Raw genomic sequence first — 21,866 nt, forward strand, 5'->3', positions numbered from 1 at the left:
AATGTTAAATTTGCTAACTTTGTGTACCTTTTTCTTTGGAACTATTATCTTCAGAACTTTGAAATTCTGGCAGAGGTTTTCAGCATATATTGTGAGCCCACTGAACTAGAACCAATGTTTTCTTTTTGTTGGTATAGTATTTATGAATTTTTTACCATTAAGCCATTTTTTATTGGAAAAAGTATAACATAAACTTCCCTAGTTCAGAGAATAAGCCAGTTCTTGTCATGATTCTAGTTCAGTGGCCTCTTTGAACTGTTTTGCAGCATTTCTGAAAATTTGAATGTTGTTGGTTGAGTGGTTTATGAGATAAAGGTACATGTAACACTAAAAATGTCAAATGCCAGAAAATGCGATTAAAGTAATTTATTATGAAAATTCACAAATACCTTTTATTCTATTATCAAAAGTGTCCAGCAGAGTAATCAGGGTCATCTTCTAGTTCTTCTTCTTCACCTAGAAGCTTTCTTCTCCTTGCTGCCCTTGCTTTTTTTGTATTAAATTCAGCTGCATACTGAGCCTTCCTTACTCGCACGCTGTCCAGAAGCTGAAGACCTCTGATGGTGTTGATACCAGGAGCAATGCCGAGCCTTGCCATGACCTTTAGCCTACCCATATGACCATCATTGAATGAAATAACAGCATCACTGACTCCCCATTTCAATGTTTTTATCCCAACAAATACATTCTTAGGTACACGAGTCCAAATGAGGTTGTTGAACGACTCGTTTTGATTCTGGGTACAACCATGAAGACATTTTCGCAGAAGATCAGGATGCCCCAAGTCTCTATATATTGGTTTAATTACTTCCATAACAGCCAATGGAATATAATTTTTATGGTGATAAGGATCCCCAGTAGCTTGAGATTTTCTATAATTGCACCATGACTGAGGACCATCTGGACAAGCAAAATGTTGAGGATTATCATCAGTTGATGATCGATGTAAATATGTGGCCCATACAGCTTGTCTCATTTCCTGCAAATTATTTGCATTATTTCTTATTGCCATACCATAGTATTGTTGTAATTCATTTATAATTTTATCTGACAGGCGACCTCTAATGGTTTTACCATCTGACAAAATTTTGTCCTTCAGATTCTGTTTCAGTTTCCTTAGACGAGTGCCCATTCGTTTCTGAACATGACCGACACATTCTAGTTTAGTTATTGTCTTATTGACATATGGCATGGATTCTGTAACACTTTTGTATGCCTTGGAGTCCCCATCTCCAAGGAATTTTGTGTAAAATACTCCCCGTTCTTTTTCTGATCTGCTAAACATTTTCACAGCAGCGGCAGCCTCCATGCCTCCACTCGTACCTTCATAATTCTTGCTACATATGTGAGCTGCTTCTATCTTACCAGATGCACAATGGTAACAATGTTTAGTGAGCACTTCATAGTCCAAAACTTTACCGCTGTCCACACTAGTAACAGTAGCAACAGCATTTTTGGATGTGTGACCCCTTTTCTGCCAGGTTCCATCAAAAGCAACAGGGATATCTGGGTTTCCTTCATTTATATATTTTGCTTCACTGGCAGCAGCTTTCATTGATAAATCTGCTACAGACTGAACAGCATCTCCTATCACTTCAGTGTAATTGTCAATTTTAGCAGGTGGAGGTGGAAGATTCATTATGGCACAAAATGTTTGAGCAGCAGTATGTCCTTTACCAATTGCTCTCATTGCATACATTAGCCTGATATTACTCTCAAACAAATTGCTACTGCATGTTTTAGAGCTCCAAAAACAGGTCTCATTTTCACAACTGGCACAAACTATAGCAATTTTGCAGGAAAGTCCTATAGATTTTGTTATGTTCATATCAAAAGAACCTCCACAAAGATTACAACACAAACATTTCTTCATAAACTCAGTAAAAACAGGAAAGTCGACTAAAACATATTGTTCATTAGAAGCTTCATCTGTAATTTCACTTGCACAGTTTGATAACTTCTTTTTTGATGCACTGGTGGGCGTGTCTCCTTCACACATCTCAGCTGTACAAACGTCAGAACTTTCACCAGCATCAACAGGTGCTGAAGCAGAATCACTTGAACAAACGTTATTTGTAAATCTATTACCGCGAAACTTTCGCTTTTTAAATAATGATGCACTCCTAGGCATCGTAGAAACTACGCACTCACCACTGAAAGTCAAAACAAGACAGATAACAAACTCCAAATGAGCGACAAACTAAACTCGAGGCTCAAAACAAACACTCACAGATCAAAAACTGAACAATAAACACAGCTAGTCGTAAAAACAATGGTACCTATGGAAGGATCAAAGATTCTACAACTGAAGAGTGAAATCCACAGCCTTCTATATGTAATGTTTTCGGAAATGCGAAGATTTAAATGTGTACAAATCACAAGATGGGTAACTTTGCTGGGCGCACATGTAATTTTGAAAAATTAAATAAAAATACTTCCAATTGGAATTTCTTAACAAATTTTGCACCATTTTAAGCAGAAAATTTCAAATTAAGTTATAAGGTTAAAAACTGAAAATGTGAATTTTTTCCATTTTCCGGCATTCCAACTCCCCTTAAGCTATCTGTCCAACCAGTTGTTAATCAGTGGAACATATCCTGAATAGCTGAAATATGCTGAAGTGAAGCCTCTATTTCAGAAAGGAGATAAGGAAATACTGCCAAATGTCTATCCAATTTCATTTTTCCAGCAATCTTTTCTTAACTATCTAACAGCAAATAACATATTATGAAAGTCACATATTGAATTTCAGATGGTTCTGGTCAAATGCATCTCACTGTGTAATTCACAATGTTGTTTTAAGTAAGTTAGAATATTAAATTGCAACAGGAAATGCTGCAAAATGGTTCAAATCCTATATCTCTGATAGGAAACAAAGGGTGTCATTAGGAAAGAATCATGTATCAAGATATCAGGTATCATCCAACTGGGAACTAATCACATGTGGTGTCCCACTAGGTACCATCTTAGGACAATTATTTTATCTTGTGTATATCAATGACCATTCAGTAACATTATCATATGTCTAGTTTGTTTTGTCTGCAGAAGATACAAACATTGCAATAAATAGCAAATCAAGTGTAGTCTCAGAAAATTGGTTAATGAAATTTTTCATGAAAAAAATGTTTATATCACATTTTTGGCCAGGAGACCCCATCTGGAGTAGTTCAACCACCTAGTGCAAGTCTTTTTATTTGAGATAACTTCGGCAACTTACATCATGATTATGAAATGAAAATGAGAACAATACAATACCCAGTCCCCAAGTGGATAAAATCTCTGAACTGGACAGGAACTGAACCCAGGCCCCCTGCATGTCAGTCAGTGATGTTGACCACTTCTATTATTATTATTATTATTATTATTATTATTATTATTATTATTATTATTTCATTTTGTTCATTATCATTTGTTGCATTTGTTTGGGGTGGACATCCCATGATATCCATTCATGTTCATCACTGACCCATTCACTCAGTTTTTTCATTACAGAGGACACGCTGAGCTACCATTCCAGTTCCATTCAGCTTCAGAAGCAGATGAAACTTTTGGGGACATTAATAAATGTTTCCAGCCACTTTTTTGTCACTTAACTTTGGAAACACACACACACACATTCTGTGTGCAGTTCAGAATTTGTAAGAAGTTTCCCATTAGTATTTGCCTAAAATATGATGACAAACACATAGAAGAAATGGACAGTGTTAAATTCTTGGGATTACAGCTTGATAATAAACTGAAATGTGAGGAACATACCACAGAGATGCTGAAGCACCTAAACATATTTATATTCGCAATGCCAATGTTGTCAGCATAGGGATATAAAAATGAAATATGTTATATGGGATCATTTTTTGGGGTAACCCATAAAACAATGCTAAAGTTTTGTGTGTCCAAAAAATGTGTGGACTCAAAAATGTCTTCCATGAGCTTGTTTAGGGAACCCAGGATATTAATTATTGTTTCCCAATATATTTATTCGTTGATGAAATTTATCATTACAAGTATATCTGTTTTCAAATCAACAGCTCAGTTCATGGAATCAACACTAGAAATAAGAATAATCTTCAAAAGTCACTTAATTTGATCCAAACATTATTCAGGAAGCACACATTTTCAAAACTTTACTATCATTGCAGTTTCGTTTTAGTGGAGCATAATGGATTTACTGCTAGCCAACTTGTTCTAATCCAGTGACAAATCTCTTAGTAGAATTAAGTTATATGTGTGTGTTACTAATAATATCAAATAATGTAAATATTACTACAATCTGACTTGTGTCAGTGTATTAATATGATCATTCTCAATAAGTGTTGTAAAATGAGTTTTCAATTTAGTATTTAGTATCTTTTAAACAAAAATATTCATTAATTAAAACTTCCAGGCTAAATTGCCGTGGTCCATATATAAAACTTCTTCTGCTTCCTGACATTCCGTTGCCTACTGCGGGCAACATCTTCTGAGGTGAGTCGGCGACTGCCTGCTAGGCGCTGGCGGTCCCGCTTATATAGAGTGCTTAGATGGCGCCACCACTCGACACGTGCTTTCAACTTTAAAACTATCTCTGGCTAGTGCCATCTCTCTCGATTACAGGTAATCAATTGTCACTTCGTTGGTACAAAGTTGACCGCCATATCTTGTCTAGTTTCAATCCTTCTTCTTTTCTATTAACTAGACAAGATATTGCAGTCGACTTTGTACCAATGAAGTAACAATCGATTACCTGTAATCGAGAGAGAATGCACTAGCCAGAGATAGTTTTAAAGTCGAAAGCACGTGACAAGTGGTGGCGCCATCTAAGCACTCTATATAAGCGGGACCACCAGTGCCTAGCAGCCAGTCGCTGACTCACCTCAGAAGATGTTGCCCGCAGTAGGCAACGAAACATCAGGAAGGAGAAGAAGTTTTATATATGGACCACGGCAATTTAGTCTGGAAGTTTTAATTAATGAAGATGCCGGCTGTGAAAGCTTACATGTTATGACGTTAAATATTTTTTGACTCATTCCACATCCATTACTTAGGAACCACACATTTTCAAAACTTTACTATCATTGCAGTTTGGCTTTAGAGGAGCGTAATGGATTTATTGGTAGACAACTTGTTCTAATCCAGTGCCAATCTCTTAGTAGAATTAAGTTATGTGTGTGTGTGTTACTAATAATATCAAATAATGTAAGTATTAGTACAATCTGACTTGTGTTAGTGTATTAATATGATCATTCTAAATAAGTGTTGTAAAATGAGTTTTCAATTTAGTATTTAGTATCTTTTAAACAAAAATATGTTAAATATTTTTTGACTCATTCCACATCCATAATGATCATTTCACTTTGGATTTGTGGAAGGCACATTAGCATGTATATTTTTCATTGTAAATATATGCTGTGTACACTTGGTTTTCTGTCATGTTTTACATCCTGGAGGATCTCATCACCATGGGTCAATGGGCTGAAAAGTACATCTAATCTAATCTAATCTAACGACCCATGTCTGTGGAATTAAGTTACTGTGGATGAGTCGGGAAAGACAAACCTGTAATGTTCAGATACAATATTATAAGTGTCTTGCTTAACACAGTCATGTTGTTTAAATATTAGTGTGTAATTTTGCACAGCAAATATGAAATGGACCAAGCATGTGATGATTGTGGCAGGGAAGATAAATGGTTGACTTTGGTTTATTGGGAGAATTTTGGAAAAGTGTAGTTCATCTGTAAAGGAGACTGCATATAGAACACTAGTGCAACCTATTCTTGAGTACTGCTGGAGCTTTCGGGATCCACACCAGTTCCGATTAACGAAAGACATCAAAGCAGTTCATAGGCTAGCTGCTACATTTATTATGAGCAGGTTTGAAAAACATGCAAGTATTATGGAGATGCTTTGGGAATTCAAACAGGAATCCCTGCAGGGATGGTGAAATTCTTTTTCAGTTGACTGCTGCCAACATACATTTCGCACATGGATCACAAAGGAAAGACACAAGAAGTTAGGGCTTGTACAGAGGCATATGGACAGGAATTTTTCCCTCACTTCGTTTGGAACTGGAACAAGAAAGGAAGTGACCAGCAATAGTACAGGGTAGCCTCCACCAAACATCATATGGTGTTTTGCAGAGTATGTATGTAGGTACCAATGCACATCTATACTGGCTGACATGGAGGTGGTCATTCTGTTCAAGAAACTTCATTATGTCTCAGCTCAGAATGTGTTATAAGATACTACAATAGAAAGATGTCAACAACGATGAGTGTTAGTTTCTGGGCCACTTCTGTTAAACTACTTTAGTTGTAGACATATGTGACTTGTACATTTTTTAACCTATTAGGCATGGTTTTCTGAATGAAGGATTTTCTCTAAATTATGGTTGAATGTGGTGTTCAGTCAGCTGCAAATTCTATATACAATCTGATGAGGTTCCCAATTAGTCCTGGAATCCTATTCAATTTTGGTGATTTCAGCTCTTTTAATGAAATATCACTCATTTTTCCTGTGATATGAGAATTGAACTTGGTAATACTTATGAATCTTCCTTTTAAAGGAACATTTGCACACTTGGTAGCAACTTTTAATGTGTAGCACACTCACGAGTGGTACAGTGTTACATTATGTTACATTAATTCTTGTTCCATAGATCATGAATACATTTCATAATGATGTGAAATGTATCAGTTTAACATAAGTTTTCTTTCCATAATATATTTTTTTTCAGTTACTACCTCATATCTGGCAATTCATCTATTGAGTAGAAGGAGTTGTCATTCAGAAATTTCTTAATTTGTTTTTAAATGTTGGTTGGCTATCTGTCAGACTTTTAATGCTATTTGGTAAGTGACCAATGATTTTTGTGGCAGTATAATTCACCTCTTTCTGAGCCAAAGTCAGATTTAACCCAGAATTGTGAAGATCAGCCTTTCTTCTAGCGATGTAGCTATGCACTTCGCTATTATTTTTGAGCTGGGATGGGTTATTGATAACAGATTTCATAAGTGAATATATGGATTGCGAAGGTACTGTGAATATCCTGAGCTCCTTAAATAAATGTCTGCAAGGCAATCTAGGTTGGGCTCCAGCTATTATACTGATTACACACTTTTGTGCAACGAACACTTTTTCCTTTAATGATGAATTACCCCAAAATAGACACATAAAAAAAAGTTTTGAATCACCTTGGTTCCAAGAGTTCCAGAACCTGTACAGAAAATTGGAATAGAGATCAACATAAACATCATTTCCGCCTTTTTTATTGCTCATGAAAACCACACATTGCATGTTGTACCACTATACAGTGAGGCCTTCAGAGGTGGTGGTACAGATTGCTGTACACAGTGGTACTTCTAATACCCAGTAGCACATCCTCTTGCATTGATGCATGCCTGTATTTGTCACGGCATTCTATCCACAATTTCATCAAGGCACTGTTGGTCCTGATTGTCCCACTCCTCAATGGCAATTCGGCACAGATCACTGAGAGTGACTGGTGGGTCACATCATCCATAAACAGCCCTTTTCAATCCATCCCAGGCATGTTCGATAGGAGAACATGCTGGGTACTCTAGTCGAGCGATGTCATTATCCTGAAGGAAGTCATTCACAAGATGTGAATCCATGTTGTTCATTATATAGGATGTTGTTTTTTTTTATAAACTTTGTAAGTATGCCAGACATAACTTTTTCTAATACTTCAGAGATGCAGGAGGAATTTGTGATGGCTCTGTAGTTATTTACATTTCCTTTCTCACATTTTTTATATACTGGAATAACTTCTCATGTTTTCAGTACATCAGAGAAAGCGCCTGCTGAAGTGAGTAGTCGCATAAGCGTGTGAGTTTTTCAATTAGGTTTCATGCACTCTTCTTTAATATTGTTGTGGTACACCATCAGTGCCTGCAGAGTTGGAACTTCTTAGCCCTTTCATTGATTTAGCTGCTTCATCTTGTGAAACAGAACTCATGTACATTGCTCCTCTACATGCATTTATTTTATATTCATTTGCCCGGGTGCTCTTATGTAAGTTTGATTGTAACATATTGTCAGCAATGATCTGTGAAGAAATTGTTAAATGTGTTGTCTACTTCTAAGGGGTTTGTTACTTTTTTATGTTTTGTGATAGTATTATATTTTTTGCAAGACTGTCTGTATTCTACAGATACTTTTTTTGTAACACTCCCCATAGCCTTTAATTTATTAGCTGAATTAGCAATATATTCATCATAATGTATTATCATTGCTGCTTTTATTACTTTACTCAATATTTTGGAGTATTTTTTATAGTGTGCGCATACTTCAGGTGAGGAATTTTTTGAGTTACATGTTTCATAAAGTGGTCTTTTCTTCTGGCATGAAACCCTAATTCCCCTTGTGATCCAGCTGTTTGTTCTAGAGTTCCCCCACATTGTTACATGGTTACAGTTTTCAGTGGGAAAGCAATTTCAAAGAATCAATGAAGGTGTTGAATATTTCACTTGTGTCAGTCATTTTGTACACATCTGACCATTTTTCTTTCTGTAATACACAGTTGAAGTAGTTTACATTATCCTGATAATAACATCTACATGAGGTTCTTAAAGACATGTTGTTAATAAAACTGCCTTTTACTTTTATGCTTAATATCTGAGCAAATATGGTCACTAAAAAACCTGCATTGAAAAATTTTAGTAAAGTGTTGTGTAAACTCTTCTTGACTAGAAATTGATCTAGAGCTGTTTGGGGAGTTTCTGTTACTCAGGTAGCAGCTTTTACTTCTGCCTTTAAATAATAGGATGTTGCAAGGTCCAAAAGGGTCTCTCTATTTCCACTATTTGTGAGGAAATCAATTTTGAAGTCACCACAGATTATGAACTCAAATCCATTTTATTTACTTTATTTAGCATTGACTGCATTTTATTTAAGAAAAGTTCAAAATTTCCAGATGGTGATCAGTAAACTGTAGCAATAACCAGGTTGAACTGAATAATTTTTATAGCTGCAATTTCATAATCCTTTTCGATATTTGTTCTAGTTAAGTCAGGTAGGGAACAAAGTCTGCATTCCTTTGTATAAATTGCCACCCCACCTTGCTTGCTGTTTTTCCTGCAGTAGTAAAAAGAAAAAATGAATTTATTTATTTTTGTATTCTGGATTAATTCTGGGTTAAGCCAGTGCTCAGAAATGCATAACACTGAAATATCTTTACGTTAATCTGTTAACAATGAGTTAATTTCATAAATACTATTATGCAGGGATTGCACATTATGGTGATAAATTTTTAGATCAGGCATATTTATGATTTGATAACTGGGAGTCATATTCGCAACATCGCATACCTTTAGTTTAAATTAGGATCATCAGTAATGCTGTATTTTTGTTCTTCTTTCTTATTCGTTTTGTTCTCCTTGCTGTTGTTGAAGTAGCTCAAGCTTTACTACTCCAGACTGAAGCTCACAGTTGCATTAACTGATAATGTTAACACACACACCCACACACACACGCACGCATGCATGCATGCACGCACGCATGCACGCACGCACGCACACACACACACACACACACACACACACACAGAGAGAGAGAGAGAGAGAGAGAGAGATCATTTCCAGTACCATAGCCAAACTTAACATACATGGACGCGGAGGAAATATACATCTTCAAATAGTAAAAATTTACTAGAGAAATAAAATATACTGATGAAAGCAAAACTGAATCATGTAACAGAAGATATATATATGTGTAATTTAACACTAACCTTGTACAGTTCAAGGGCAAACTCTGACGCCATTTTTCCACCATATGATTCACTGAATATGTAGAGTGGAACAGTTTGAAAAGTGGGGTACTGTTCCACAAATGCCTTAATAAAGGTAAGTAAATCAGCAGCAATTTCTGCATTTGTAGTTGTATACAAGGAGTTACTGTCCACATAACTGTATCCTGTTCCCACAGGATTATCTATAAATAATACATTCACCTTATGAACCTACAAAAGAAAATAAATGTTAGAAACCATAAATCATTCTTGTTTAATTCATAGTCCATGGCATCAAATTTTGAATGTAACAAATATGTCTCACACCATCATATAGAATGTGGTGTGAGTGACTTGTGATATCCAATAACACATACAGAATAACATGATCACAGAGCAAAATGTACACAGTATTAAAAAGATTAGCTATATTTATTTAAGAACTGCCATATTGTCAAACACAAGCATGCAGTCTTATAAATTTTTATAAAACATTTTTTTTACTCAAGACTGTCTGATTGCTACACTATTCACATTACCCATTTTGACAGATAATTGCCAACTGCAGATTTGACAATTAATTCACTAACAGCTTTGTCGTCATGTATAAAAATTCAAGATACACACTCTGCATGTCATGAAATGGTATAAAATATGTCTTTTTACCATGGGTGGTACATGAATAATTTCTTCACATATTTTATATGATTTCATGGTGTTCAGTGTGCATAAATTGAATTTTTATACATCAGGACAAAGCTGCCAGTGGATTAATTGTCACATCTGGAGACAGCAATAAATTGTTGAAATGTGTAATCTGAATAGTATAGTACTTAGACAACCTTTATTAATGAGCTAGTATGTGCTACATTTATATTATGTGATGCTGAATAATAGGTAAAAATAGCTGTTTCAAGAAATTTGTTTCTGGTGTTGAAAAACTTACTAGAGTGAAATTATCATATGTAACCACACACGCTTAAGATTAGCTATATAATGAAAAGGATAGTTGCTACTCACCAAATAGCAGAGATTCTGAGTCACAGATAGGCACAATAAAGAGACTGTCACAAAATTAGCTTTTGGCCAATAAGGGCTTTGCCAAAAATAGGCAAAACACACACACATACACACACACACACACACACACACACACACACACACACACACAAATGCAACTACTAAACATGACCACAGTCTCTGGCAGCTGAAGCCAGACTGCAAGCAGCAATGCATGATGGGAGAGCCAACTGAGAGGGGGTAAGGAGGAGGCTAGGGCAGAGGGGGGGGGGGGGGTTATGGTAAAGTGCTGTTAGTGGAAGAGTCTATGGATGAGTGGAGAAAAGGTATGGCAGCTAGATGCAGTCGGGAGGATAGACGGAGGCCAGGGGAAATCGGTGGAAAGGATCCAGATGGCACAGACTGTGAAGCAGTCACTTAAATGAAGAACACTGTGTTTAGCAGCCTGCTCAGTATGGTGCTCCAGTTGTTTCTTGGCCACAGTTTGTCACTGGCCATTCATACAGACAGACAGCTTGTTGCTTATCATCCCCACATAGAATGCAGCACAGTGGTTGCAGCTTAGCTTGTAGATCACATGATTGGTTTCACAGATAGCCCTACCTTTGATGGGATAGGTGATGTTTGTGACCAGACTGGAGTAGGTGGTGGTGGGAGGATTAATGGGACAGGACTTGCACCTAGGTCAGTTACAGGGATATGAGCCATGACACAAAGGTTGGGAGGAGAGGTTGAGTAGGGATGGACAAGGATACTGTGTAGGTTCGGTGGGTGGCAGAAATACCACTGTGGGAGGGGGGTGACGGATTGTGGGTAGGACATTCTCATTTCAGGGCATGATGAGAGGTAGTCGAAATCCTGGTGGAAAATGTAATTCAGTTGCTCCAGTCCTGGGTGGTACTGAGTCATGAGTGGAATGCTCCTCTTGGCTGGACCATGGGACTTTTGGAGGTGGTGGGTGACTGGAAGGATAAGACATGGGAAATCTGTTTTTCTACAATGTTGGGAGGGTAATTACAATCTGTAGAGGCCTCAGTGAGACCCTCAGTATATTTCGAGAAAGACTGCTCATCATTCCACATGCGACAGCCACAGGTGCCTAAGCTGTATGGAAGGCACTTCTTGGTATGGAATGGGTGGCAGCTGTCAAAGTGGAGGTATTGCTGATGGTTGGTAGGTTTGATATGGACAGTAGCACTGATGTAGCCATCTTTCTTTGAAGTGGAGGTCAACTTTGAAGACAATTGCTTGTTGGGTTGAGTAGGGCCAGGTGAAGCAAATGGGGGAGATGGTGTTCAGGTTTATGGACTTTAGGAAGCATGTACAAGGCAGGAGTGTGGTGAGTGGTAGGAGTGAGGAAAGAGATGGACTACAGGGAGAGGTTCTCTAATGAAACTAAGGATTTGACAAGAGATTGGAGATTCTGCTGGATTTCTGGAATGAGTCACTGTGGCACGGTTTGTAGGTGGATAAATCTGACAGCTGGTAGATCCCTGCTGCCAGGTAACCCTGTGGATTGAAACAACAATGGTGGAACCTTTGTCAGCAGTTAGGATTATGAGGTTAGTATCAGTTTTTAGGTGGTGGATTGTGGTTCTTTCTGTGGATGTAGGGTTTGTTTGTATGTTGAGGGATTTGTGGAATTATGATGAAGCAAGATTTGAAGTTAAGAAGTTCTGAAAATTTAACAGGGGTGATTTGGCAGCAGTGATGGTGGATCATGGTTCGATAAAGGAGTGAACTAGTCAGGCAGGGTTAAACATTGGTCTTTGGGTTTGTCTGGTTGGTAGGGTTGGTGGGGAAAAAGTGTTTCCACTGAAAGGACTGGGAGAAGGAGAGAAGGTCTTTAACAAGCTCTTCATGATTGAATTTGGGGGTGGGGTAAAAGGTGAGGCCTTTGGAAGGGACTGATACTTTTGCAGGAATAAGGCTTTTGGAGGAATGGTTCATGATTGTGTTTTGGGTCTGTGGTAAATGTAGTAGGTCTGCAAGATAGGGTTTGTCAGCTATGAGGGGACATGGGGGAAGTTTGGAGGTTGTTGTAAAGGTGGTCAACAGTGGTAGTCCAAGGTGGGAATAGGAAGTTAACAGTGTGGAGAGGTTTTTGAGGCAGTGTTGACCATGTCACTCTATTTGCTGGAGAACAAGGGTTTCAGTGTTCGTTATGGGATCCAGGAATTTGGGGTTGCATAAAAGGAGAATTTTATAGATGTAAAGAAGGTATTGTAAGGAGGTTTGGGCTTGATTGATATGGTTTTGTAGGACTATGTTTGTGAGGTTGTGACAAAGCAAGTAGGGATATTTTTAATTCCCCTTTTATTTTTGCCATCTACCTCCTTAAATTCGTTTTTTTTTTTTTTTTTTCAATTTTAACCAATTACCATGAACATACATGAATACAATCTGCATTTTTATATAGGAGAAAGGTTGGTCTCAGTTTTAAAGAATTTAACACTAGATCTAGTTTTGTGCTTAGTTTTATGTATGTAATTAATTTGCTAATTTATTTTGACTGTTACTAGTTAGTATCTTTCATTATAGGGCCAAATCAGTAATTGTTTCATAAATTCTATTGTTGACATATAAACAAATGTAAATTCTGCACTAAGTATAAACATTTGGAGGAAAAACTAATAGTAATTTTAAATGATCTATTTGCATATATTCAAAAACATGCCTTAGCAAATCCAGCCGTTAACTAATTACAAAGTATTTAACAGCTTTGTCAAAAGTATTGTTTGTGTAACTACATATGTTAATTTCATGATTTAAACAAATAAGTTGGCATAAACCTTGTAGTAGAAGAAACTGTTAAAAATATGGAATTTTTCAATGTATTCAGTTAATTTAATGAGTTATGTTTTAATTGTAATTTCCTTAAATTTAATTTTAAACAATGTGTAGTTCAGTACCTATTATTGTGATGATATATATACATAAGGGCCTCAATTTTGTTCACGAGACAGTCAGTCCATGGCCGAGTTTCAGACGAGGAATTTGTGTTGCTTAGAATGATAAAAAAGCATCAGTTTAACAGTGCAATAAGTGTTAAACAATTAGGCCATGTATTAAAAGACTGACAGTGTCTGCTCCATAAGTACCTTTTTATTCTTCAAGAACTGTGAGCTTTGCGATTATGTCCTTACTGCTCCTAGATATTCAACAGTAAACTATTGTAGCAGTATGTGTAGGTTCATCTGTAACCTATTACTGAGGCTTATCAAAAGTTAAACAATTGCGCACTTGCCATATTAAATGTGTATGGGTGGGGGGTTGTAAAGAGTAAAAGTAAAAGACTGTGCATCGGTCGGCTACATTATTTACCATAGTTAGTGTCCAAATTACAAACCCCATTTTTCAGCCAATGTAGCAACACATTACGTGAACACTGAGAACAACAACCAAAGAAATAAAAGCAGGTGGAACTGCTACAAGGTCTAAGGACTGGCAGAATCTGAACAGATGGAGGTCACTGTGGAAGGAAGGGTGGCAGTTGGAGATGGATAATTTTGAGGTAAGGCCATTTGGGGGATACCTTGTATCAAGCAAGAATGCAGTAACAGTATGTGGCACTGGGTTCTGGCTATGGATAAGGAAACTTTGCTGTATTGATGCAGATGGGAGGAGCAAGAATACATGGTGATGTTAGAAAACATAAAAAAAAATACTTAAATAACGTAAAATTACATCCGAAAAACTCATAAAAATACACCCAAATGCATGGGAAAAAATCATGAAAAGGATCAAATGGATGAAATACAGGGGACAAGGGGAGTACATCGATAGTGAAAGGCGAAAACCAACTTAAATTGGCGGAAAATGACAATGAGATCAATTTCATACCCTGTGTTGTGTGTATCAAATAATATTGAAGATCACCATATTTGATGTATTATTTGTTAATACAGAAATAATCAGTCCAACAAGCTGTGGTCGAGGAACACAAAAAAATAATATTTTGTGTAAAGTTAGTATTGGACACAAGAATTCAAATACAATTGTGCCAAGTGAGACTAGTTTTCTGGCTATGCATGAAGAGAAACATAACTTAACCTTAAGATTGAAACTGATATCACCTGTATAAATAAACTCAGACATGTCAAAAATTGATCTGCAGTTTCAAGTACGTATAGTGTTGAAATCAGACAATTTTTGGACTGTAGTCAATAGTTTGTATAACCTGCCTGAAGACACATCAGATAATGATGTGTACAGGAAGCTGGTTGCAGCCTGGACCAAATGGGACACAAAAGCTAAAAGCTGCATCTGCAAACTCACTGAATTAACACCATGTCAGGTAGAGAAATAGCTATGCTGCATACTATGAACTGAAACATGTCAAAAGAAATGTGAGACAAGCTAATGTCTGTTTATGAACAAAAATCTGGAACCAGTGTTCACACATTACTGTAGTGGCGTTATAGTTTGCAAAAGAAACCAAGGGATGACATAATGACACATACTGCTAGAACTGCAGATCTTACAACTCACTTGCAGATTCTAAGCAAGCAAGTACCTGTTCAATGATTGTTACAAAAATTTTGATGACACTAACAGTAGCGTACAATTACTGTGTCAGTGCATGGGAATCTGTCCAGTCAAATGTGTGAACACTTAGCTGTCTGACATTCAGATGTGCCAGTGAGGAAGGTAGAATTAACACATGTGATACAGGTGAAAGTTTAGTATGTGCAGGAATCAACTAAAATTGTGGTAAAAAAACACAAGCATTTTCTAAAATCAGATACTTGAGTCTTGGCAGCACTGGCTCGTCAAGATAAATAATTAATTCTATAATAACTGTCAATTAAGTTAATATTACACTGTAACAAAGTTAATTAGAGTCTATTTAAATTACCTATTGAAGGTTCACTCATTTCAAAGTATTTCCTGGAAAAAAAAGGCAGGTTTCAGCATAGTTTAGACATAGGTTTACATAGAAATTTAAGACATTTCTTCAAGTATTAAGTGAAAAATTTAAGTTGTTCTCATTACACTATATTTAGTAGTACCGTATCTAATCGGGGAATTAAAGGTTTTAAGTTCTATCTTTTATTTCCTTTTAAAATGCGTAATGTACGTATCCTGCATATATGATCTCAGGCCTAATTTTTCGTGTATACAAGTTTTGATTTTTAACGTTAGTTTAACTGCATCATGTTACTATATTAATAGTATACACATATATTTGAGTTCCACGTAACTTTAATGGCTTTTGTGATCTGTAGTTAATAGAATATTATTGTTATTGCCTAGATAAATTTTGTAAAATATATTGTAAACAACCATGAGTGAGAAGTGTTTGAGCTGCCGTAGGAAAGTCAGTTCTGGGGTTCTGTGCAGCTGTTGTGGCAGATGGTTACATTGGGGTGAATGTAGTGGCATGGGAATCGGGGCAGTAAATGGCTCTCTTCCATGGTATTGCAGATTATGTTTAAGGGATAGGAAAATAGTGGAACAGGAAGGGAAGATTAGAGCCCTTCAGGCTGAACTCAATAGTGCTAGGGAGGAACTGATGAGGTTAAGGAGAGAGAAGGAACAGGGGCCACAGAAAGAGAACAGTATCTGACAGTTTCATCATTGGCACAAATAACAGATTTGCCTTGCTACCTCAGTCAAGTAAGGAAGAGGCTCAATTAGGTGAAAATGTAGTCAGACTTTCACGAGGAAACCAACAGTTGCAAAAAAAGTAGAAAGTAGGAGGAAAGTTCTGTTGTTAGGTAGTAGCCATGGAAGAGGTGTGGGCCAAATTTTTCACAAAAAATTAGGTGACAGGTATCAGGTCACAAATTATTTTCAAGCCCAGTGCATGTCTTAGCCAAGTGAGAGAGGATGTAGGATCATTGTGCAAAGGTTTTACAAAACAGGATCATGTTGTGGTAGTGGGTGGAGCAGGAAACAGTATTGATAGGGATCATGGCTACAATATTGAGTGTTCCTGGTAAAAATAGCATCTGCAATGAACCATGCAAATGTTGGCTTGGTACCTGCTTCCATGTGGTATGACCGGCCCCAATTGAACAGCTCTGTCAGGAGGGTCAATATGGAGCTAGATCAGCTGCTTCGGGCAGCTACTTTGTCAAGCATAGGTTTGGTTTCAGTTGATGATATTAGGAGGTGGGACTTCACAAGACATGGCCTGCATCTTAATAGGAAAGGGAAGGGTAAACTGGCTGGGATGATAGCAAAATCTTTAAGGAGGAGAGGGGAGGGGGGGGGGGGGGGGGGGGGGGGGAAGGGTGGCACTGAAACTCATGAGAGTACTTTTTTAGGCTAAGATCAGTATCCAGTCATCCTACATTGATTGAAATTAAGCCTAATGAAAAGTCCAGACAGGCAGGTACTAGAGATGTGAAAATATCACAAGATTCTCATAACAGTACAGAGAAAAATGATGTTAGTATGTCACAAGATTCACATGTTCCTAAAGAAAAGTCTCAAAAATGGGATGCAAAGGCTGAAAAGGGGTGTTTGGTTGGTTATGGCCGAAACACAAAAATGGTTATCATGTGTGGTTTCCAGTGACAAGTAAGACTCCACAGAGAGAGAGGACAACTGCAGCACGCATGAAACATCAACAGCAAAAACAGTGAACTTTTTTTCTACTTGAAAATAAGACAATCTTAAGAATATTCCTGTAATGTAGGATTCTACAGATGTCTGTGAAGTGAGAGACAGTTATGTATATTCTGGTAGTACCAGTGAACAGAAGGAATAGCTTATGATGCTGTTCAATCTGAAAAGAAATATCAGTTGAGAGATCACAGATAATTAATATTCCCAGGAATATAGTAGTACCATTTATCCATTTCAGATATTGTCAAACCAGAAACATGATGAAGCAGTTAAAGGTGATGAGCCATAAAAATGGAAAAATGCTATGAATGATGAAATTAATTTCTTGGAAGTTAACCAAACTCAGATATTATTGGATCCATCTCTGCTTCACCAGGCCACTGATAAATGTTCAGTATATAAAATCAAGTGTTCTATAAGTGATGATGCTTCACATTCAAGGCTAGGCTTGTGGACAGAAGTTTCAAGCAGGTTGCAAGTATAGATTATCTGGAAACTCATAGTCCAATGACTAGGTTTGACTCAATTCACTTAGTTTTATCCACTGCAACCTCCAGAAACATGTGTCCTGAAGAATTTGATGCCCAAACTCCTTTTCTTTATGGAAATTCAGCACAAAATACTTGTATGAATCAACCGAAAGGTTTTGAAAATGGGGCTAAGCATGCTTGTGAACTGGACTAAGCATGCTTGTAAACTAAATGGAAGTTTGTAGGGTCTGAAACATTCAGTTGCTGGTACCAACATTTCACAGCAGTTTCATGCAGCGTTAGACTCCAATCAACAAACGCAGATCCATTTATATTCACCAATCAAGATACAAATAATCCATTAACCTTTACAGTATATGCAGATGATGGCCTAACACCTGACACCTTTCTGCTGAGTGAACTACAAAGAGAATTTGACATCACATCCAGAAAATTGAGTACCTGCAGAACAATTAACTGATGGTTCTATTGCTATGTATCAGGAGGATTATGCCATGAAGATTCTATGGCACTTCAGAATGGAGGATGTTCACCCTGTAACAGTGCCTGCAAATCAGCTTCATCAGATGTGTGCTGGGATGCATAAAAATGAACAGAAGAACATGTCCATGTTCTACAGAGGCAAGCTGTGAGTAGACTGATGTAGCTGTCAATAGGAACATGGCTGGACATTACTTTTGCAGTCAAAAAAGCCAGTGAGCATCTTGAGAAGCCAATGAAAATTCATTAGAATGCTGTAAAAAGGATCCTGAATTAAGTTAAAGGCACCATGGACTATGGGTTTTATTTTCCTCCAAAAACAGGACTTCATATCTACAGTGTTGGAGATCGTGTTAGTGATGTGGAATCTAGGAACGCACAGCTGGTGTGCTGGTTGCTCAATGACTCATTGAATTTTATTTGGGCTTGTAAAATTACAGTTTCTACCAATGTTGTACTATACTGCATGACAAGTCAATGAAGACAATATTATATGGGCAATAGAGAACAAAACTAACAATTAGTTGTCTTTGTTCAACAACATACAAATAATATTCAACATTGAGAATTTTGTGTGCTGTGAAACTTATTAAAAAACAAGAGCTTCATCACAGAGGTAAGCATATTGATATAAGTTATCATACAGTGTGCAATAAATACAAAGAGAATGAATTTGTACTAGATCATGTTCCATCCAAGGACCAGCAAACTGATTTACTAGCCAAGCCATTACCAAACATGAAGATTCAGATGCAGAAGATGCTGAGTGTCTGAAGAATTCAGGATATTTGAGAAAGACTTCTAAAGACTTAATAATAAATTTGAGTCTTCTTTAATGGGAGCATTAAAAATGTGTAAATGAGGACAAATTTATTTTTCTTACATATGTTAGAAACTGAGAGATCTATATTCTTTTGTTCATGTGAGTCTTTGTTGTACGCTTTTTCTTTGCAGTCCAATGTCCTTGTTTTTTCTTGTAGTAGGTATCTGATGTTTGTGTCACTGTGTATCAAACAAAATCCATGTTAATCACATTTTATGTATTATTTGTTAACACAGAAATATAAGTTCCAACAAGTATCATTCCTGATACATACTGGAAATAAAACTTAAAAACTGAAATACAGATAGTTGTTGGCTTTCATTCATAAAATATAGTTGCTTCGTTGTTAGACATGTTAAAAAAGACCAACCTACATCCAAGCCTTCTGGTGTGAATAGCAAATGTAGAACATCTTTACAGTTTGAATAGTTGCTAAATGCTCTATTTCTTATGTATCTGTTGTCATATTTGTGTTGCTACCACTTGTAGTTTTTCATCTCCTAATTTGAAATGTGTTTTTTAAACTTATATGGGACATCTTTTATGCTACATACATAAATAAATTAATGAAGTGTAAATGAACCTATTTTGTTTTATTTATTTTGCTTTACCATGGTGTCTTTGCTCAGGCAACTATAAGTCACATTGCAGGTTCCAAGAATCATTTTAGATAACTGTGGGGCTAAGACTGCACTGAATTTGAGGTTCTCGCAACTACTTCCAATAGCTAGAAATCATATTGTAGCTAACAGCCTCTCCTTATAGCTTACAGGCTCTGTGATGGCTGTATTTATCTTTATTTATTTATTGTTGTTAAGAAAGGTCTGATGATGTTTTACAGCTCCAAAAAGAACATGTCTTCTATTTCTAGATAATTACAAAAATATCAGCTCCCAGATCATTAAGTACAGGGCATAGGTGAATTTCTTTCTCTGCATTAGCCACAGCCTTCTCTTGAAATTTTTTCAGCTTTCTTACCTTAAATACAGCCAAGGAAAATCCTAGTTTTTGTTTCTGCGTAAAAACAAGTGGTATCTCATCAAGCATATCTCAATAAACTTGCTACAATTATTTCACAACCAGCGATAAGAACAGGGTGGCACTGTAATCCCTAAGTTAAGTTGGTCAGGAGTTCTGTACAAAATTTGTAGGTTGGTCTGTCAGTTAGTGCATATTTACATCCTTAAAAAGTTCTCGCACGATATGTATGCATTCTACTGATGAACAAATACAGTATTCTAAATGCAGGTAGTCCAAAAATGTGGAAAGAGAATTTCATTGTCAGGCAGATCTATTGAACAATAAAGTATCAATGGAACCATGCTATGGTCCTGTATTTGTACTGGACTTAAAAATCACTTTAATGAAACATGTGACAAAAAATTAATACAACACAGAAAAGTAAATAATGAAGTAAGAAGGGATAATATATATATATATATATATATATAGTTATAATAGAAGGAAACATTCCACGAAGGAAAAATATACCTAAAAACAAAGATGATGTGACTTACCAAATGAAAGTGCTGGCAGGTCGACAGACACACAAACGAACACAAACATACACACAAAATTCAAGCTTTCGCAACAAACTGTTGCCTCATCAGGAAAGAGGGAAGGAGAGGGAAAGACGAAAGGATGTGGGTTTTAAGGGAGAGGGTAAGGGGTCATTCCAGTCCCGGGAGCGGAAAGACTTACCTTAGGGGGAAAAAAGGACGGGATATACACTCGCACACACACACATATCCATCCACACATATACAGACACAAGCAGACATATTTAATATATATATATATATATATATATATATATATATATATATATATATATATATATATATATATATATATATATATATATATATATAAACAAAGATGATGTGACTTACCAAATGAAAGTGCTGGCAGGTCGATAGACACACAAACGAACACAAACATACACACAAAATTCAAGCTTTCGCAACAAACTGTTGCCTCATCAGGAAAGAGGGAAGGAGAGGGAAAGACAAAAGGATATGGGTTTTAAGGGAGAGGGTAAGGAGTCATTCCAGTCCCGGGAGCGGAAAGACTTACCTTAGGGGAAAAAAGGGACGGGTATACACTCGCACACACACACATATCCATCCACACATATACAGACACAAGCAGACATATTTAAAGACAAAGAGTTTGGGCAGAGATGTCAGTCGAGGCAGAAGTGCAGAGGCAAAGATGTTGTTGAATGACAGGTGAGGTATGAGTGGCGGCAACTTTAAATTAGTGGAGATTGAGGCCTGGTGGATAACGGGAAGAGAGGATATATTGAAGAGCAAGTTCCCATCTCCGGAGTTCGGATAGGTTGGTGTTGGTGGGAAGTATCCAGATAACCCGGACAGTGTAACACTGTGCCAAGATGTGCTGGCCATGCACCAAGGCATGTTTAGCCACAGGGTGATCCTCATTACCAACAAACACTGTCTGCCTGTGTCCATTCATGCGAATTGACAGTTTGTTGCTGGTCATTCCCACATAGAATGCATCACAGTGTAGGCAGGTCAGTTGGTAGATCACATGGGTGCTTTCACACGTGGCTCTGCCTTTGATTGTGTACACCTTCCGGGTTACAGGACTGGAGTAGGTGGTGGTGGGAGGGTGCATGGGACAGGTTTTACACCGGGGGCGGTTACAAGGGTAGGAGCCAGAGGGTAGGGAAGGTGGTTTGGGGATTTCATAGGGATGAACTAAGAGGTTACAAAGGTTAGGTGGAC

General features: G+C 37.1%; 1 protein-coding gene across 1 annotated transcript in view; it reads right to left on the reverse strand.

Annotated features, from left to right (window-relative positions):
• The window catches only part of LOC126183822 (retinoid-inducible serine carboxypeptidase-like), a 142,570-nt gene that overhangs the window by 65,628 nt on the left and 55,076 nt on the right, over positions 1-21,866 (reverse strand). Inside the window, exon 3 of the mRNA XM_049926078.1 lies at positions 9,727-9,957. Coding sequence (XP_049782035.1) covers positions 9,727-9,957 — 231 coding nt within the window. The remainder of the gene's footprint in view (positions 1-9,726; positions 9,958-21,866) is intronic.

The sequence above is a fragment of the Schistocerca cancellata genome, chromosome 1, assembly GCF_023864275.1.
Source record: "Schistocerca cancellata isolate TAMUIC-IGC-003103 chromosome 1, iqSchCanc2.1, whole genome shotgun sequence".
Taxonomy (NCBI): Eukaryota; Metazoa; Arthropoda; class Insecta; order Orthoptera; family Acrididae; genus Schistocerca; species Schistocerca cancellata.